A 14069-nucleotide genomic window follows, 5' to 3' on the forward strand; every position below is an offset into this window, starting at 1 on the left:
TTTCACTTGAAACTTTCGGGAAGATGCAGGCACATGCATGCAGCGCCAGCAGCGGGTTGTGGAATTAGCTCGCTGACCATGCCACATCGTCTTGATCGACGATAACTCCTACTGTTGGCCGTTTCTCTCTATTCTGGCGCTTTAATAAATCATGGACTGAAGTGCCTCTGAAACCACTTTTTTGCTTTTACGAAACATTTTCCCTTAAAACAGCTTGTTTGCGTCCTTCTCTTGGCATTGTAATTCGAAAATATTATGGAGCAATGCGGAGTTTTGGCCGAGAAACAAATAGGCTTAGTAACCTAGCTTAGAAGCGAAAAGAAAGACTTGTGGAACGGACTCTGGTCACACCAGACTGTAGGAATGTGTTTTAACAAGTTATGACGCATTGATCGCAAAAATAAGGCAAAAATTTGAAACCGTTGCCATGGAAACGGGAAAAAAACAACAAAAAACATGGCTAAGAAAACCTCATTTTTTACTGACTCTCAAACTGGAAGTGAAAAAACTGACATCGAAACTTTAAACTAGACAGATTTGCCCAGCTAAAGAGGCCATCAAAACATTTTCGAAAAAAATAAAGAGTTTATTATTTTTTTTGACCAGAATTTAATTTAAGATTGCCGCAGTATTGGCAGAGTAAACTGAGAAAACAAGGTACAAATTGTGATTAAACATCGGCTATTATCGTAGGAAAACCTGAAGTCGACTATCTATTGTTGTGCGGATCCAAGCAAACTAGTGCTTTTAGTGCATAGCGCGCCTAATTGTGTTGCCTTCCAGGTCCATGAATTTGTAATAAATGCGAATTAAACCACCCTCGTGTAACACATGTGTAAGTATTTGAACCTTTTCAGGTAACGTCTCGTCACGGATATGATAAAATCGTCGTCGGAAACCGCCGGTTTTCGCAGTCAATCCTTCAGAAAACATTTGATGAAATCCAGGAAACATTAGAAACAGATTTTGGAGGGTCTATGCTCTATGGGTCTACCTAACATTACACTTATCCAAGGTCGGCTGAAACCATTTTGGAAGTAGACGTAGCTCAGAATTTGGGTTCGTTGAGCGGTGTTCAATCCAGGCAGCCGTAAGTACACTTTACCTTTCTGTGATAACGTTATCTATAAAAGCAATTTACCTTTTTCAAATTACGGTCGAAGTAATCATGTAGAGAGTGACAAAGGTATGCAATTGGCTACTAACTTTTACAATTAATTTGGTGGACCAGTTTTATAATTCTTATGCGAGACAATTAAGGACGGTGCCTTCAAATACAATGGTATTTTTTCGCAGTTTATTACTATTCAGGAAAAGCAGATCTTAGCAAGGGCTATGTAAATCCAAAAACAAAATTGGGGATAACCACACATTTTTCTCGAGATAATTAAGAAACAATTATTCTTAAAATGCAAAGCAATGTATGACATTTTTTTATTTATCAACTTGAAGTTTTATCGTCTCTGAAAAATACATAGTTTCCACTAATTTTTTTTTTTAATAGCAAGAGAACTTGCTAAGTTCTGCTTTCTCCGCATATTAGATTTAAACCGTGCAACCCATAGGAAACGCCAGTAGCTCGAGATGCGCAGAACATATGTGCAGTAACAAAAGTAGGCACCGTCCTTAAGATGTTCCGAACTACTGAGCTATGCCATGAAATCGTCATCATCATCATCATCATCATCATCATCATCATCAGATCTAGAGCAGCAGCAGCACAATCATTCTCATTATGACACTATCAATGCTAAAGTAGCACAAGGTGTTCCGCGGTTCTTCTCCTCTTTCTCCGGTTGACAGCCACTTCATAGGCCTCCTTTCACCTTCCCCACCCCAGCTTGTAATCACTGGGATATTAACTCAGTTAAATCCTCAAAATATGTTCAATTCACTCAGTGTGACGTTCTGAATTGTTCCTAACTAACTGGGTGTCATGAAGTTACCCCTATAATTTGATTTGTGGATTATGAAGCTGAGTCAGGTTACCGTATACCTCCTGGAGTGTCTCGCGTCCAAGCGATGTAGCGCGTCAAGTTTAAACTGTAGATACCTAAACCCCAATATCGAATTAAAGCTTATAGAGCTGGCTGTCAAACAATACCAAGAATTTGGAAATAAAATAAATTATCAAATATTTCACGACCTCTAAATTTGAGCGCCCGAATCACCTTTTGAAAGCTACAAGTCAAAGCGAATTTTGTTTTTCGCTAATTTAATTTTCTCCTCAGTTTCCAGACCCAAAGCCCTTAAAAAAACGTGTCTGCGTTCTGGCATATTCAATCGCAGCGAAAAGATACAGAACATTTTTCGAAATAGGATAAAAAAAGTGGAGTGATGCTACAAAAATCGCTCTCGGTGAAAAAAAAATTCGTAGACACATTTTTGCTATTTATATGTTAAACTAGCTACTGTCCAAATTTGAAGGCAAACGAACAAATTGCCTTTGAGTTTTAGCTCTTTAAAGTGTCTCCTCCAAGTGAAAAGATTGATTCGAGAAAACACTGCTAAAAATTCGGTAATTCATTTTATTTCAAAATTCTTGGTACAGTTTGATAGCCAGCTCTATAAGGTTTAATTTGATATTAGGGTTTTGATATCTACAGTTTAAACCGGACGTGCTACATCGCTTGGACGCGAGCCACCTCTAAAAGGAATACCGTAACCTCAATTGTAGGCAACTCCAGTTTGGCCATATTACACTCAGGGGAAAAAAGAAAGAAGCTTGCTGTTGCATCAAACTAGGCTGTTTTTCCCCTTCCTCTTTTAAAATAGCATTTTCAGTTGGATGCTGGTGAAAGGTGTTTGGTGTCGGTCTCAACACATAACTCTTATCTTTATGTCTATGAACATTTTTCTGTGAATTTTATTTGGGCGATCGGTGTTGAACATGTTTCAATTGAAACTATTTTGAAGCTGGTCTAAAAGCAGTAAAAATTCCCACAGGTTTATTTTTAGATAAGATTCAAAATAGTTCCGTGTGTATGTATCATTTTAGAAATTTAAATATTCCCTTCGTCTGTGTTAATTCATGTAAATTTGAGCGGACTCGGGGGCAAAAGGCGAAACTGACTGACACATTTTTACAAACAAGTTATTAAATATACGCGATTGCGACTAACAGAGTGATGTTCAATTGAGTGTGGTTTTCCTTAATACGCCCTATGATTGGCTAGGAGACCTCGCGCCGAAATCTCTCAACCAACGAGAAGCAAAACCAAAACCAAAGACTTGCCCGCACGTGTTTTCCCACGTTTTACACCGGTTACTATATTTGCTTCGAATTCTGAGTGATTTATTGAGCTGTTTGGTATTGCTGTGATTGGCCAGAGTATTTTAAATTTGATTTTGCTTTTGCGACAATCAATTGAAAACCGCTCAGTGTAAACATGGATTGCGACCTGATGTCAATGACACAGTTACCTAACTCACCTAACCTGTGACTGTGACAAGTTTACAATTGAAAATTATAGCTGACTTCTTCCTGCGTGTGTTATTGTTTTTTATGCCAATAGTCCCCTCACTCCAATCCAATATTTGGGCTATCAGCAAAGGTGGGAGAAATTTGAATTTTTTCCGGTATGTAAAAAACTAGGTCATAGGTCATAGTTTAATGTGCTCAGTTTCCATGGTTTGTTTTTTTAACTGTTAATATTTTATTTTGCTCCATATGAATTAAGAAGCATAATTGACACCACTGATTCGTATTGGTCCGAATACAAATACAGGCAATACTACATCTGAAGTGATGTCTTATCAGTTGATGGCTTCCTTCTATTTTGTCCACAGTTATCACGTTTCTAAGTATAGTTGTTATATCTTAATATAATTTGATTTATGTTGTTCTCATGCAGCCGGAGAAATCACGTTGTGGTAGGCTCCTGAAGCAGGTCTTTTAAAATATTACGGGTACAGGTTTGACTTGTATTAATCTTTTATTGTCCTGCACGAGTCAGATAGTTGTTAGCCATATTACTATTAACTAGTAATAATCAAATATTAGGGACTGCGATCGATGATCTCGATCCCAGGCTCTTTGCCAAGTCGGATGATGATGTAATCCGCCCCTGCGAAATCCGAGGGCGATGCCAGAGCACGCGTTCCAAGAGCCTTCGTCATATTACTATAAAAAAGGTAACAGCTAAGAGGAGAAATAATCTATTAATTAACGGTTTTTTACGAGATCCCAACTGAGCAAGAAATATGGCACATTTATTTTAACCCTTTATCTGTTCTGATATAAAATGTTAATTTCAACATCAACGAGAAAAGTCTTTCTGTTGGGAAAATTGTACACATGATCATAATTTATGATGATAATTTTCGTACTTAAGACTTGACTCCCGAGTTCAAACCATTTACAGTTTTACATAAAATTACATCCGGCACGATATTTCATCGAGCTTTCGGGGAAAGGGGTATCACATCTACGGTCTTCAATTCCGTGAAAAGTTCTTTACAGGATGAACTTTTTAAGAAGATTTTATTTTTTTTGGAGAGCCCACGTCTTCCTGACACCAGGCTCTTGAATCTCCTGAAACTGAAATATAAGGAATAACATGTGATATTAGCACAATCAAATATTTTAAGTTTGTTATAGAATATAGATGTGATACCCAATGTTTACACGCAACTTAGCAACCTGTTTACCGAAAGGTTATATAGAGCTCATTTCGATTAAACAGACAACATCTGACAAAATTATACTCGCAATTATGAACGTGATGCGGCTAAACATTTGCGAAAAGGAAGTACGAGCAAAATGATAAATAAAAAAATAACAATAATAAAAATGAAACTTCGAATCCATGACCCATGGGATATACGGGTTTCCTGTTATATCAACTGAGCCTCCAATCAAACTGGGAACGGCAAAAGAAAAGAAAGAAATGAAAGCCTAGCAAAATTCAGGCTAGAACGGGATCGAACCCATGGCCCCTTCAAGCCAGCTGGGAGGTGGCAAATAGATTAACATGAAATAGATTGAATGTCATGTATGTTAGCTGCGGATGAGAGATTCAACCAGTTCAAGATCATCTTAGTTAAGCAGTGCCGATAAGTATCAGGCTGGAACAGGATTCGAGCTCATGACCCTCGATGCAATTCTCTACCAAATGAGCTATCACACCAACAGAAGAGTTATCCAAGCTTCGAATGGAGTAAAGTTGCAGTGGGAAGAAGGGGGACCCGTCAAGCAACCCTTGGCGACACAAAGTTTGACTCATTTCCTTAAAACAGCCACTTCATTAGCTACGAGCCGTTCACACGAGAAACTCAAAGTTGCTTAGATAGATGAGTTACACATTTCCCAGGGAAACATGTTTCCATACAAACAATTTTGTTCGCCTTCCTGGGAAAATTCTTGGCGTTCCACGAATAAACTAAAGCCCTTGTTAGCTTTTAAACCAGTATTACGGCAAAAACTAATATCAATGAAGATAAATTTGGCTTTGAATAAAACTTTTGGCTGTGAATAATTAACCTGAGGTGGGGTCAGCTCTTACTAGGTCAACAGAGGGAGCTGCTACTATATAAAACATCGCTAAAAGTTGCTCCGGCAAGGAAAGAGACCCGGATAACTAGCCATGTAGAAATTAAGTTGCCTTCATAACAACAGTAAGTTCACATATAATGTATGTGGATATATTTAATATAGTTCACTCTTCGTTCATTAATCTCGACGGGTATATGCATAAGATATATTTTTTGCCTTAGTTACCTATCTATCTACCCACTATATAAGTTAGTCACTGACCTATTTATCTACCTACTCACTTACTTATTTTTATCCTTTTAACTTTTATATATTTTTTTATTATTTTCAGTACACAGTATTGCTAGCGCGTTGAATCACGAACTCGGAAAAAGCTCAATTCCCAGTTGGTTTCATACCACACTTGGTACAGCATTGCAGCAGAATCGTTGTAGACGTGGGTTCAAATACCGTTCAAACCTGACTTTTTCTCAGGCTTTCTTTTCGCAACTGCTTAAGTTACGATCATTAAACTACGATGGCCTTTCATTTTAGTATACACGAAATCTCGCATATCTCACTCGAATATGCATTGTAGCCTGATTGGCTATTATTTTTAGAAATCAAGTCATCAACAGTTTAACATTTCCGGAGCCTCGAAGATTGAATATCCTTTATAAACAAACATGACCACCTATCGCTTAACATTTTGACAAGAAGTCAGAGGAATGAAGACATTGTTCATCTTAGCTGCCTTTGGCCTTGTGCTAGCCAGTGGCCTGCGACTGCCATTCAGGGTTTTTGAACACCAAGAACCGGGAAGGTACGACTATTATAAAATTATAAACTTAGAGAATGTTTTTTGCGTTTAAAATGTTCCAACTTACGCTGTGTGTTGTCGTCGAGTTCGATTGCCAAAGAAGAGAAAGGCGATAGACTCCACTCCTATAAATTGTTTATTAATGAGTTTGATCAACCACAGGGATAAGTTCAGTTTGTTATTTAAGCACTGGATTAAGCTTTGTGAATCTAGCGTAGTATACTATGTATAAAAAGGGCGTCGTTAATGCTTTAAATAGCGTTTGCTTGCTTCAATGTAGCTTTGTTAAGTGGTGTTGGAAGATGCGATTTTTCGAGGAGGGGCTTGCAAGCCTTGTTTTATCCTTCAGACAATTACGGAAACCCGCCCTGAAGACCAAAAGAAAAGAACAACATTGAGTCTGCTTTGTTCAAAGAACATGCGACGAATCAGATGAAGAATAGAATACCTAAAGGAATGCGATAACTGACAATGTGATTTTGACTTTAAGAAAGATCACCGACTACCACCATATCTTATTGATAGTAATTTTGTTTGAGAGGTATACACGGTTGGCTTACAGTGATAACGTTAATGGGCATAAAGATGATAACTGTCGTTTGTTTGCGTCTCGAAATAACTTCAGAGAAATTGCCATCGATGTCTCACATCAAACAATGGGCCCCTTCCTTTACGAAAAAACAACAGCAACAAAAACAAAATAACAACAATAACTGGCAAATTGATCGTTTATTTCCAGTGCTTTAGTCAAGGTCAGGATGTTAAGACAGGGAGACTCTATCAGTATTTATTCCTTCTCTCAAACCGTTCCCTAGTGCCGCATTTACTTTAAGAACTGCTTTTCCCGCGGAAAGGTATGACATCTGGCAAATTAGATGTCGTCACTCTTCTTTGAATGGGTGTTTGAATTGTGGGCGTACCTCAGGTACCTTAAGACCCTTGTTAATCAGATCAACTCAGTAAAGGGTTGACCCCAAGGCTTAGTACGGAGATAAAGGTTCCTGGTCATGTTTTCTGTCAAGGGCTAAAATACGAAACTTGGAAAAGCTGCTTCTCCTCGCGTGCGCTCTTGAGATATACATATAATGTCTTTATTGATATTGCTAATTATTATATTGAAGCAATATGAAAAATGCACATTGAGAAGCAGTTTTGCACGAAATTGAAGTCGTATTGCGATTTAAAGAAAATCCGCTTGCTGTTCTTTTTCTGAAAGAAAGAAATAGGGTAATCATGCACAATTTATCAATAATCGAGTACATCAGTTTTATCACCACACTTAAAAAGAGCGTGGAATAATTATTTTTATTATGTTTTTGTAAGACCGGTATTGGCTAGTTTGTCCCGAAGTATTCACTGTTCTAGCCTGGAGCTAAAAGGGAATGTTCTATGTGCCAACAAGCATAGATGGCATTATTCTAAACATTTTCCTATGAAGACTGAATGGCTAGCCGGCTGTAATTCCAATAATATGACTGGATGACTGAAGAATAAAGATACTAACTCAAGCGTCCATTTGAGCACCATGCTTTGAATGTTAATGAGTGGTTAACCGATAACAAATATCATAAATATACTAGATATTTCTTCTGGAATTTAGGGTCACTGTATTTAATCAATCGTTGGCCCATCGCATTTACTGTTTTGTTTTGTTTTGTTTTTTTTTAACATTTTATTATTAGAGTACACATAGTAATAAAACTGTTTGCGATTAGGAGAGAGAAACGACGACTTTGTTGTCAAAAAGTTTAAATCTAACGTCATTTTCTTCATTTTTATCACTTACATGTTAACGGTACGCAATTCAGCCCTTGGCTGCCATGTATTGTTTTTAATAAAATCTTTACCTTTATCTTCTTTATTTTCTGTGCAGCTCGCTTTTGCCAGCCTCCTTGGTGAGTGCAGAATGGGTGCGAAGAAAAAGTACCACCTCCATCTCACAATGCGAGGCTTCAAAACCCTACTCTGGCTACTGGAAAACTTTGTTTAGGGTCTAAACAAGGCGGTTTCATGAAAAAAAAAAAACAGAGAAAAGCACACAGAAATTATAAATGAGAAAAAACTTGCACTGACCCAGCTGAGAAGAACTGATATGATATGATATGATATATGATATGATATGATATGATATGATATGATATGATATGATATGATATGATATGATATGATATGATATGATATGATATGATATGATATGATATATGATATGATATGATATGATATGATATGATATGATATGATATGATATGATATATGATATGATATGATATGATATGATATGATATGATATGATATGATTTGATATGATATGATAATCATAATTAATACGGCAGTTGCAGTGGTGTTGAAGATTTACACTTCTCCTACACCTCCCCTCCCCCCCCCCCCCCCTTACCCTGTACTTCCCTCCCACCCCTTCTTTTAGAAAGAAGGAGAATATCTAAACAAAAACTCAATACGGCAGTGCTAGCCCATGCTCTTTGATTCCTATCTGCTTTAACCAACTCGCGCGACAGACTTTTCCTTCACTCTGTCGTCCTTTCAGTGGAGGGCAGTGCTGACAGTCAAGAGCCAAAAGCATATATTTATATCACCTCAGCATCTCTCAAAAAAAGCTTATCGTAATTATATCTAATTGTTACTTTAATTTCCTTCGTAGCTCCGAAGTAGCAAATATCAGCGATGAGGATGTCGCGATTTGTCAGTCAGGAACTTTTGTGCTGTCCTTTTACTTTTTATTTATATCATTTTGCGTCTCATGGTCCTATCTGATGTCGTTTGCACGCTCGGACAAAGCACTTCGTTGCACGAAAACTATTTCAGTCCATGAATATAGATGAGTAACTGTAGAAAAAATAGAAAAAAAATACTTTTCAAAATGTTTGCGGTAAACTTGAAACTACCTTGCACCTCACTCAGTGATGTAGGAACACTATATATGCTCCGAGACTCTTTATGCTATGCCAATTCAAGAGTAGTCAGTTCAGTGTTGAAATTGCATCTAAGGCTGGAAGGCTTTTTGGGCTTATTATTTGTTTTTTGGTTTTCCTCTTTTTAATTTGTGTGAAACATAACTAATCCGCCACGAATAGCGATAGCTACCTGGGAGTTAGTGTATTCCTTTTGGTTTATTGTTTACAATACCCCATTCACTACTGTAGAAGTAAAGCGTTGGCTTTTTGCTTGTAGGAAGTTTCATAGAGACGCTGAGAAAGATGATTACGCTGATGTTTATGGGGAAGAGGATGAAAATGAGTTTGAGGCAACGTTCGATGGAAACGAATATGTAGAAGCGGACCCCCGGTATCACCATGCCAATATTGTCCGCAGATCTGCAGATCCATACATAATCCGGCCTTCCGGAGACGGAATGTACGGCCCAGATGGAGAACCCCGAGTTTTAGTGGGTTGATTCTGTTGACCTGGCTAATATGAAAATTTGGTAAGGCAGTATGAAGTATAATTATTTGGATTTCATAAAATATGATATATCTAGTTGTTTTGTCTAAAATCTTTAAATGAAATGAGTAACATTTTAGCCCTCTTTGTAATAAGAATGTACACCCAAAATGGATAACCCCCAGCTGTGGGAGGCTGGTTGTCCTGAGCTGGTTGGTTTTAAATTTTGGTGTGGCAGTACAAAGAATTTTGATTTAATGAAATATGACGTATTTTCTTGTTTTTGTTGTAATTTGCTGAATAAGGTGAGCAAAACTTCAGCCAGATACGCCAGATACGCTTGATTTGTTGGAAAATTTTCTCAATTAGTACTTTGTCTTATTTCTTTTCACAGATTTTGCCAATAAATTCCTGGAAAATAAAGTTGGGTTAAATGGATATGGACAAAAACCAGTGAATTTACAAGATTAAATTTTTAGATTAAAATGTTCGAAGTCCAGGACACGTAAATGGTAAATGTTGAAGTAAGAACCGAATAGCACCATCATTGACTGTTAAACTAAAACGACTGAAAATCTGCTGCATAATTATATGTTTTAAAAGTTTGTTTCAATTTTTTTCTTATTTCTTGTCTCTCCTTCATATCTCGGGGTTCGTGTTTCTCTTCACAAGGCTCTCAATAAACTGTTTTTTTAACCAGCACTGGTTGTGGTGTCTCATTTTTCTACTTCCTTTTTTTTTTTTTTTTAATTGGGCGACCTATTCAGGAACTGGACTCGTTGGATAATACAGTACATCTTCCATACCTCTACTTTCATTGATCCCCCAGTACTGTAGCTCCCATTGTTTTCTGCGGGGGTCCATTGTTCCCAACCAATGATCTATTGCGTTGGGAAAGTGTTTCAATCACAAAGGCGTGGAGGAGGGCAGTTCTGAAGAAAATGTGGTGCTCCGTTGGTGGAGGAATGACAACGAGTGTTTGGTTTTATCAACTAGGTTGATAAGTTGAATTGGCTGCTGAAAAGAGATACAAAAGCTGACGTTATGGGCCTCAAGGAATTGTGGGTTGTATGTAGGTTATATATTGGGCAGTAGAGCTACGCTATTTGTGGACGCATAGTAACGTAAAAGTTAACTCATTAATTATTATTTGTTACGTTATCATGCTTCCACAAAAAGCGTAGCTCCGGCCACTGCCTAATAAATAAACCCCGCGAAAACCACGTTGTAACGTAGTAATTGTAATCTAGCACCACAGTAATTAAGTTGGCCGTTTGAATCAACTACCGGGCTTAATTTGATTGAGCTCGAATGGACGGTAATTTGTATTTTGATTTTCTCGAAACGGCAGCAGTAACACTTTCTTCTCGCCAGAAAAGTCTCTTGAGCACAGATTTGCGCGCGCTCTGGGTTGGACGGTGATGACTTAATATAGAATATTGAACAGATGAACAACATTAAAGAAAATGTTTAAAGAAAATGAGTAATGTGGATTCCTCAGCCTGCTCTTTTTATCGAGCTTTAAAAACGAAGGAATCTTTTGAACAACTGAAACTATTTATATCTTGTACTATAATCACAACACTTTCAAACGATCTTATCAGCTGTATATAGATGGTAGTCAAATCAATTTACTATTATTTCTGTAAAAAGAACTCATTTCAGAAACAATACTTTGATACCGTACTTTTAAGTTTATTTTACTCAAAATCGATTCAGTATTGTTAATCATGCAGCATGATTAACGAATGATTACTGAAAACTATCACTCGTCTAAAAAATAACAAACTAAAGGAAGTAAGTACATTGCTTAGCTGTTCTCACCAAAAGGTGGATTTTTTCCTCAGCTGTCTGAAGTGGAACACCACTCTAAAAAACCCAAATGCAATCTGTTTTGGCCACAGTAGACAAAGAAACAACTTGTTATTTTGGTCAAGTGGATTTAAGAGAAAGTGTATCTACAGCCTCAATTTCCATAAAAACCACAAACTAAGACGAGACAAGAGCACTAAATTTAGAAACAGCCAGAAAGCTTTAGCGTTGAAAATTTTTCTTTAAGTTTTACAGTAATCTTAAACAAGATATCAGCGCAGAGGTAACGCATTTCACCGAGAATTTAATCGATCTGCATGAATTGACTTAATTTATGATGAAGACAATGCTGCATTTCTGAAGGAAGGTGTGACATTTCCCACCCATTGTAAGGTACTTCTTTTACAGCATATTTTAACGCTTTATTCATAATTGCCATTCGGTTGCCTTCCTAAATTCAACGCAGATAAAATCACTGATTCGCGGTTGTATATTTGTGTAACGTAAGCGTGGTTTGATTGTTTTGTAACCGCGTTTGGAAGAAACACTGTGCTAAGTGAAATAAACTTCGAGAATATAGTCTTCTCCTGAAGAAGGTATCTCAGTTTGGCTGAAAAAAGTGTAAAATGTCTTACGTTTGGCAAAATTTGATTGTCTGTGACTTGAGCCGCCATGTGGAGTGGATTAAAACCCACATGTATACACTTATTTACTGGCTTAATAAACAGCTGTGCAAGGCGAGTCCAAACTCGCCGATGCTACCTGAATAACAAACGTAAATGCCACCGAAATAAGTATAGAGTGTTTTCACATGACGTCACGGCGGCCATGTTGGTGTCCCAAAAAAAAGAAATGGCGGCCATGTTGGTGTCCCAAACTAAACCTCTGGGAATTGAACTCTATTTTTATGCAAATACTTTCCGCTCTTGTTTCAATATGGATTTTGGCGAGTTTGTAACCCGAGAAACTAAGTGACAGTTTATTCTCTAGTCACGAGCGACATTCAGTGTCCTGACCACGCAGTCAGTCCTGTGTGACTATTCGCGTGGCGCCAAATTTAACTTACCCCACCCCCATCCCCTGGAAAATTTGTCATAACTACGCAATCACCAAAGATTCTAATTTCCCGCTTGTACAGTAATCGGAAATTTTGATTCTCCCTCGTATATTAGCAACTCTTGGTAAAAGCCGTTAACGCCATTCATTCAAATTACCTCATTTGGCCATTTAAACACACCTTAGCAAAGATTTTTGTTGATGAATTTTTTCAGGTTTTCTTGATACAAATTAATAAACATTGTTTCCTATATTCATTCTGTCAAATCATCAAAACTGCAAATGGAAATTCCATGAATAACCTTGCTTCAAGGCAAAACATTTAGGGATACATTTCCACTCTGTCAGCTCGTATGTGAAAGGCTGTCCTTTTACAAGCCCCTGCAGGTTGGGAACTAGAAAATATCGGTTTGCTTAAAGAGTGCTGAAGTTTCCCCACTTTATAACCGTGATAACAAAAGTGACTGGACTACCCCCTAATAAATCATGCTTAGTAACCTTTTTTTTTTCTTTTCAGATAAAGGGGAAGATTTTGTTTAAAGCACAATACGACTTTGATATCGTGAGAAACCTTCCGCGCTCAGCGTTTCAGGCGATCTTTTCAATGCGCGCCAAATTATCCACTTTTAACGATATTGTTTCCCCCATACCTCGTGCCATTTACAGCACTTCCGCAGACAACTGCATGTTCCCTGCAGATGATCAAATTCACGAGTAATCATTATGGTGAGAAATCTATACGGAGTTGACTGTTATTAAGTACCACCTTTCCTTTATCTTATCAGTCGAATCTATCGCATATTTTGTGTCTTCTAACCTTCCAAATTAACTTGTTAGCATTTTTTCAATATTTTTATTACTTGTGATACCTTTCTTTTTTTTTATTTTTTTTGGTTCTTCGTTCTTTTAAAGTTGCTTCACTTCAATCAGCCTTTCGTCGTTGTTCTATGTCGAAAATCCCAAATAATGGAAGTCGCAGGCCAGTGGCAAGCACGAAGCTAAAGAAAGCAAAGATGACCAATGTCTTCATTTCTCTGACTTCTTTTCAATTGTTTTGGAAGGCAAAGTCGTGTTTGTCTTATACTTTTAATAACTTGATACCTCAAATTAGTAGCAAAACCTAGAACTACTATTTTTCATGCAATATTTGAGTAAAGGTGTATGAAGTGTTTTCTGCTTAAAGGAAATTTTTAAAATCTTTAACTTTTACATTATTTTTCAGTAAACAAGTCCTGGTTACGGTTGCCAAGTGAAGACCAAACATCAAATATTTTTCTCTGACGTTTATCGCTCCCTTTATATCCTATCAGTTTCAGAATAGCCGAGATCCTGACGCCATGAGGACGAGGGCTCTCAAAATTTAGATTTCCCTCCTTGGTCAATCTGCTGTGATTACAATTTACGATGTATAGGGCCCGTTGACTTGAAAGTACGGATCGTACACTGGACGCGAATATGATTTCTTAAAATCATAAATTTACCCTGGTTAAAACTAGGGTAAATTTGGCT

General features: G+C 37.4%; 1 protein-coding gene across 1 annotated transcript; it reads left to right on the forward strand.

Moving 5' to 3' along the window:
• Positions 1-6154: 6154 nt before the first annotated feature.
• LOC146460181 (uncharacterized) lies at positions 6155-10394 on the forward strand. The gene is made up of 3 exons (XM_085088555.1): positions 6155-6296; positions 9483-9735; positions 10087-10394. Exons 1-2 carry the CDS (start codon positions 6202-6204, stop codon positions 9703-9705), a joined length of 318 nt encoding a protein of 105 aa, XP_084944681.1. The 5' UTR covers positions 6155-6201; the 3' UTR covers positions 9706-9735; positions 10087-10394.
• The last annotated feature ends 3675 nt before the right edge of the window (positions 10395-14069 follow it).

The sequence above is a fragment of the Pavona decussata genome, unplaced genomic scaffold, assembly GCF_977016875.1.
Source record: "Pavona decussata unplaced genomic scaffold, jaPavDecu1.1 SCAFFOLD_214, whole genome shotgun sequence".
Classification (NCBI taxonomy): Eukaryota; Metazoa; Cnidaria; class Anthozoa; order Scleractinia; family Agariciidae; genus Pavona; species Pavona decussata.

Excerpts from the sequence above, each read along its gene's own strand:
- LOC146460181 (XM_085088555.1), top strand. The coding sequence starts at position 6,202 with ATGAAGACATTGTTCATCTTAGCTGCCTTTGGCCTTGTGCTAGCCAGT. Across the intron at positions 6,297-9,482 it reads GAACACCAAGAACCGGGAAG|GAAGTTTCATAGAGACGCTG; the intron begins GTACGACTATTA and ends TTTTGCTTGTAG.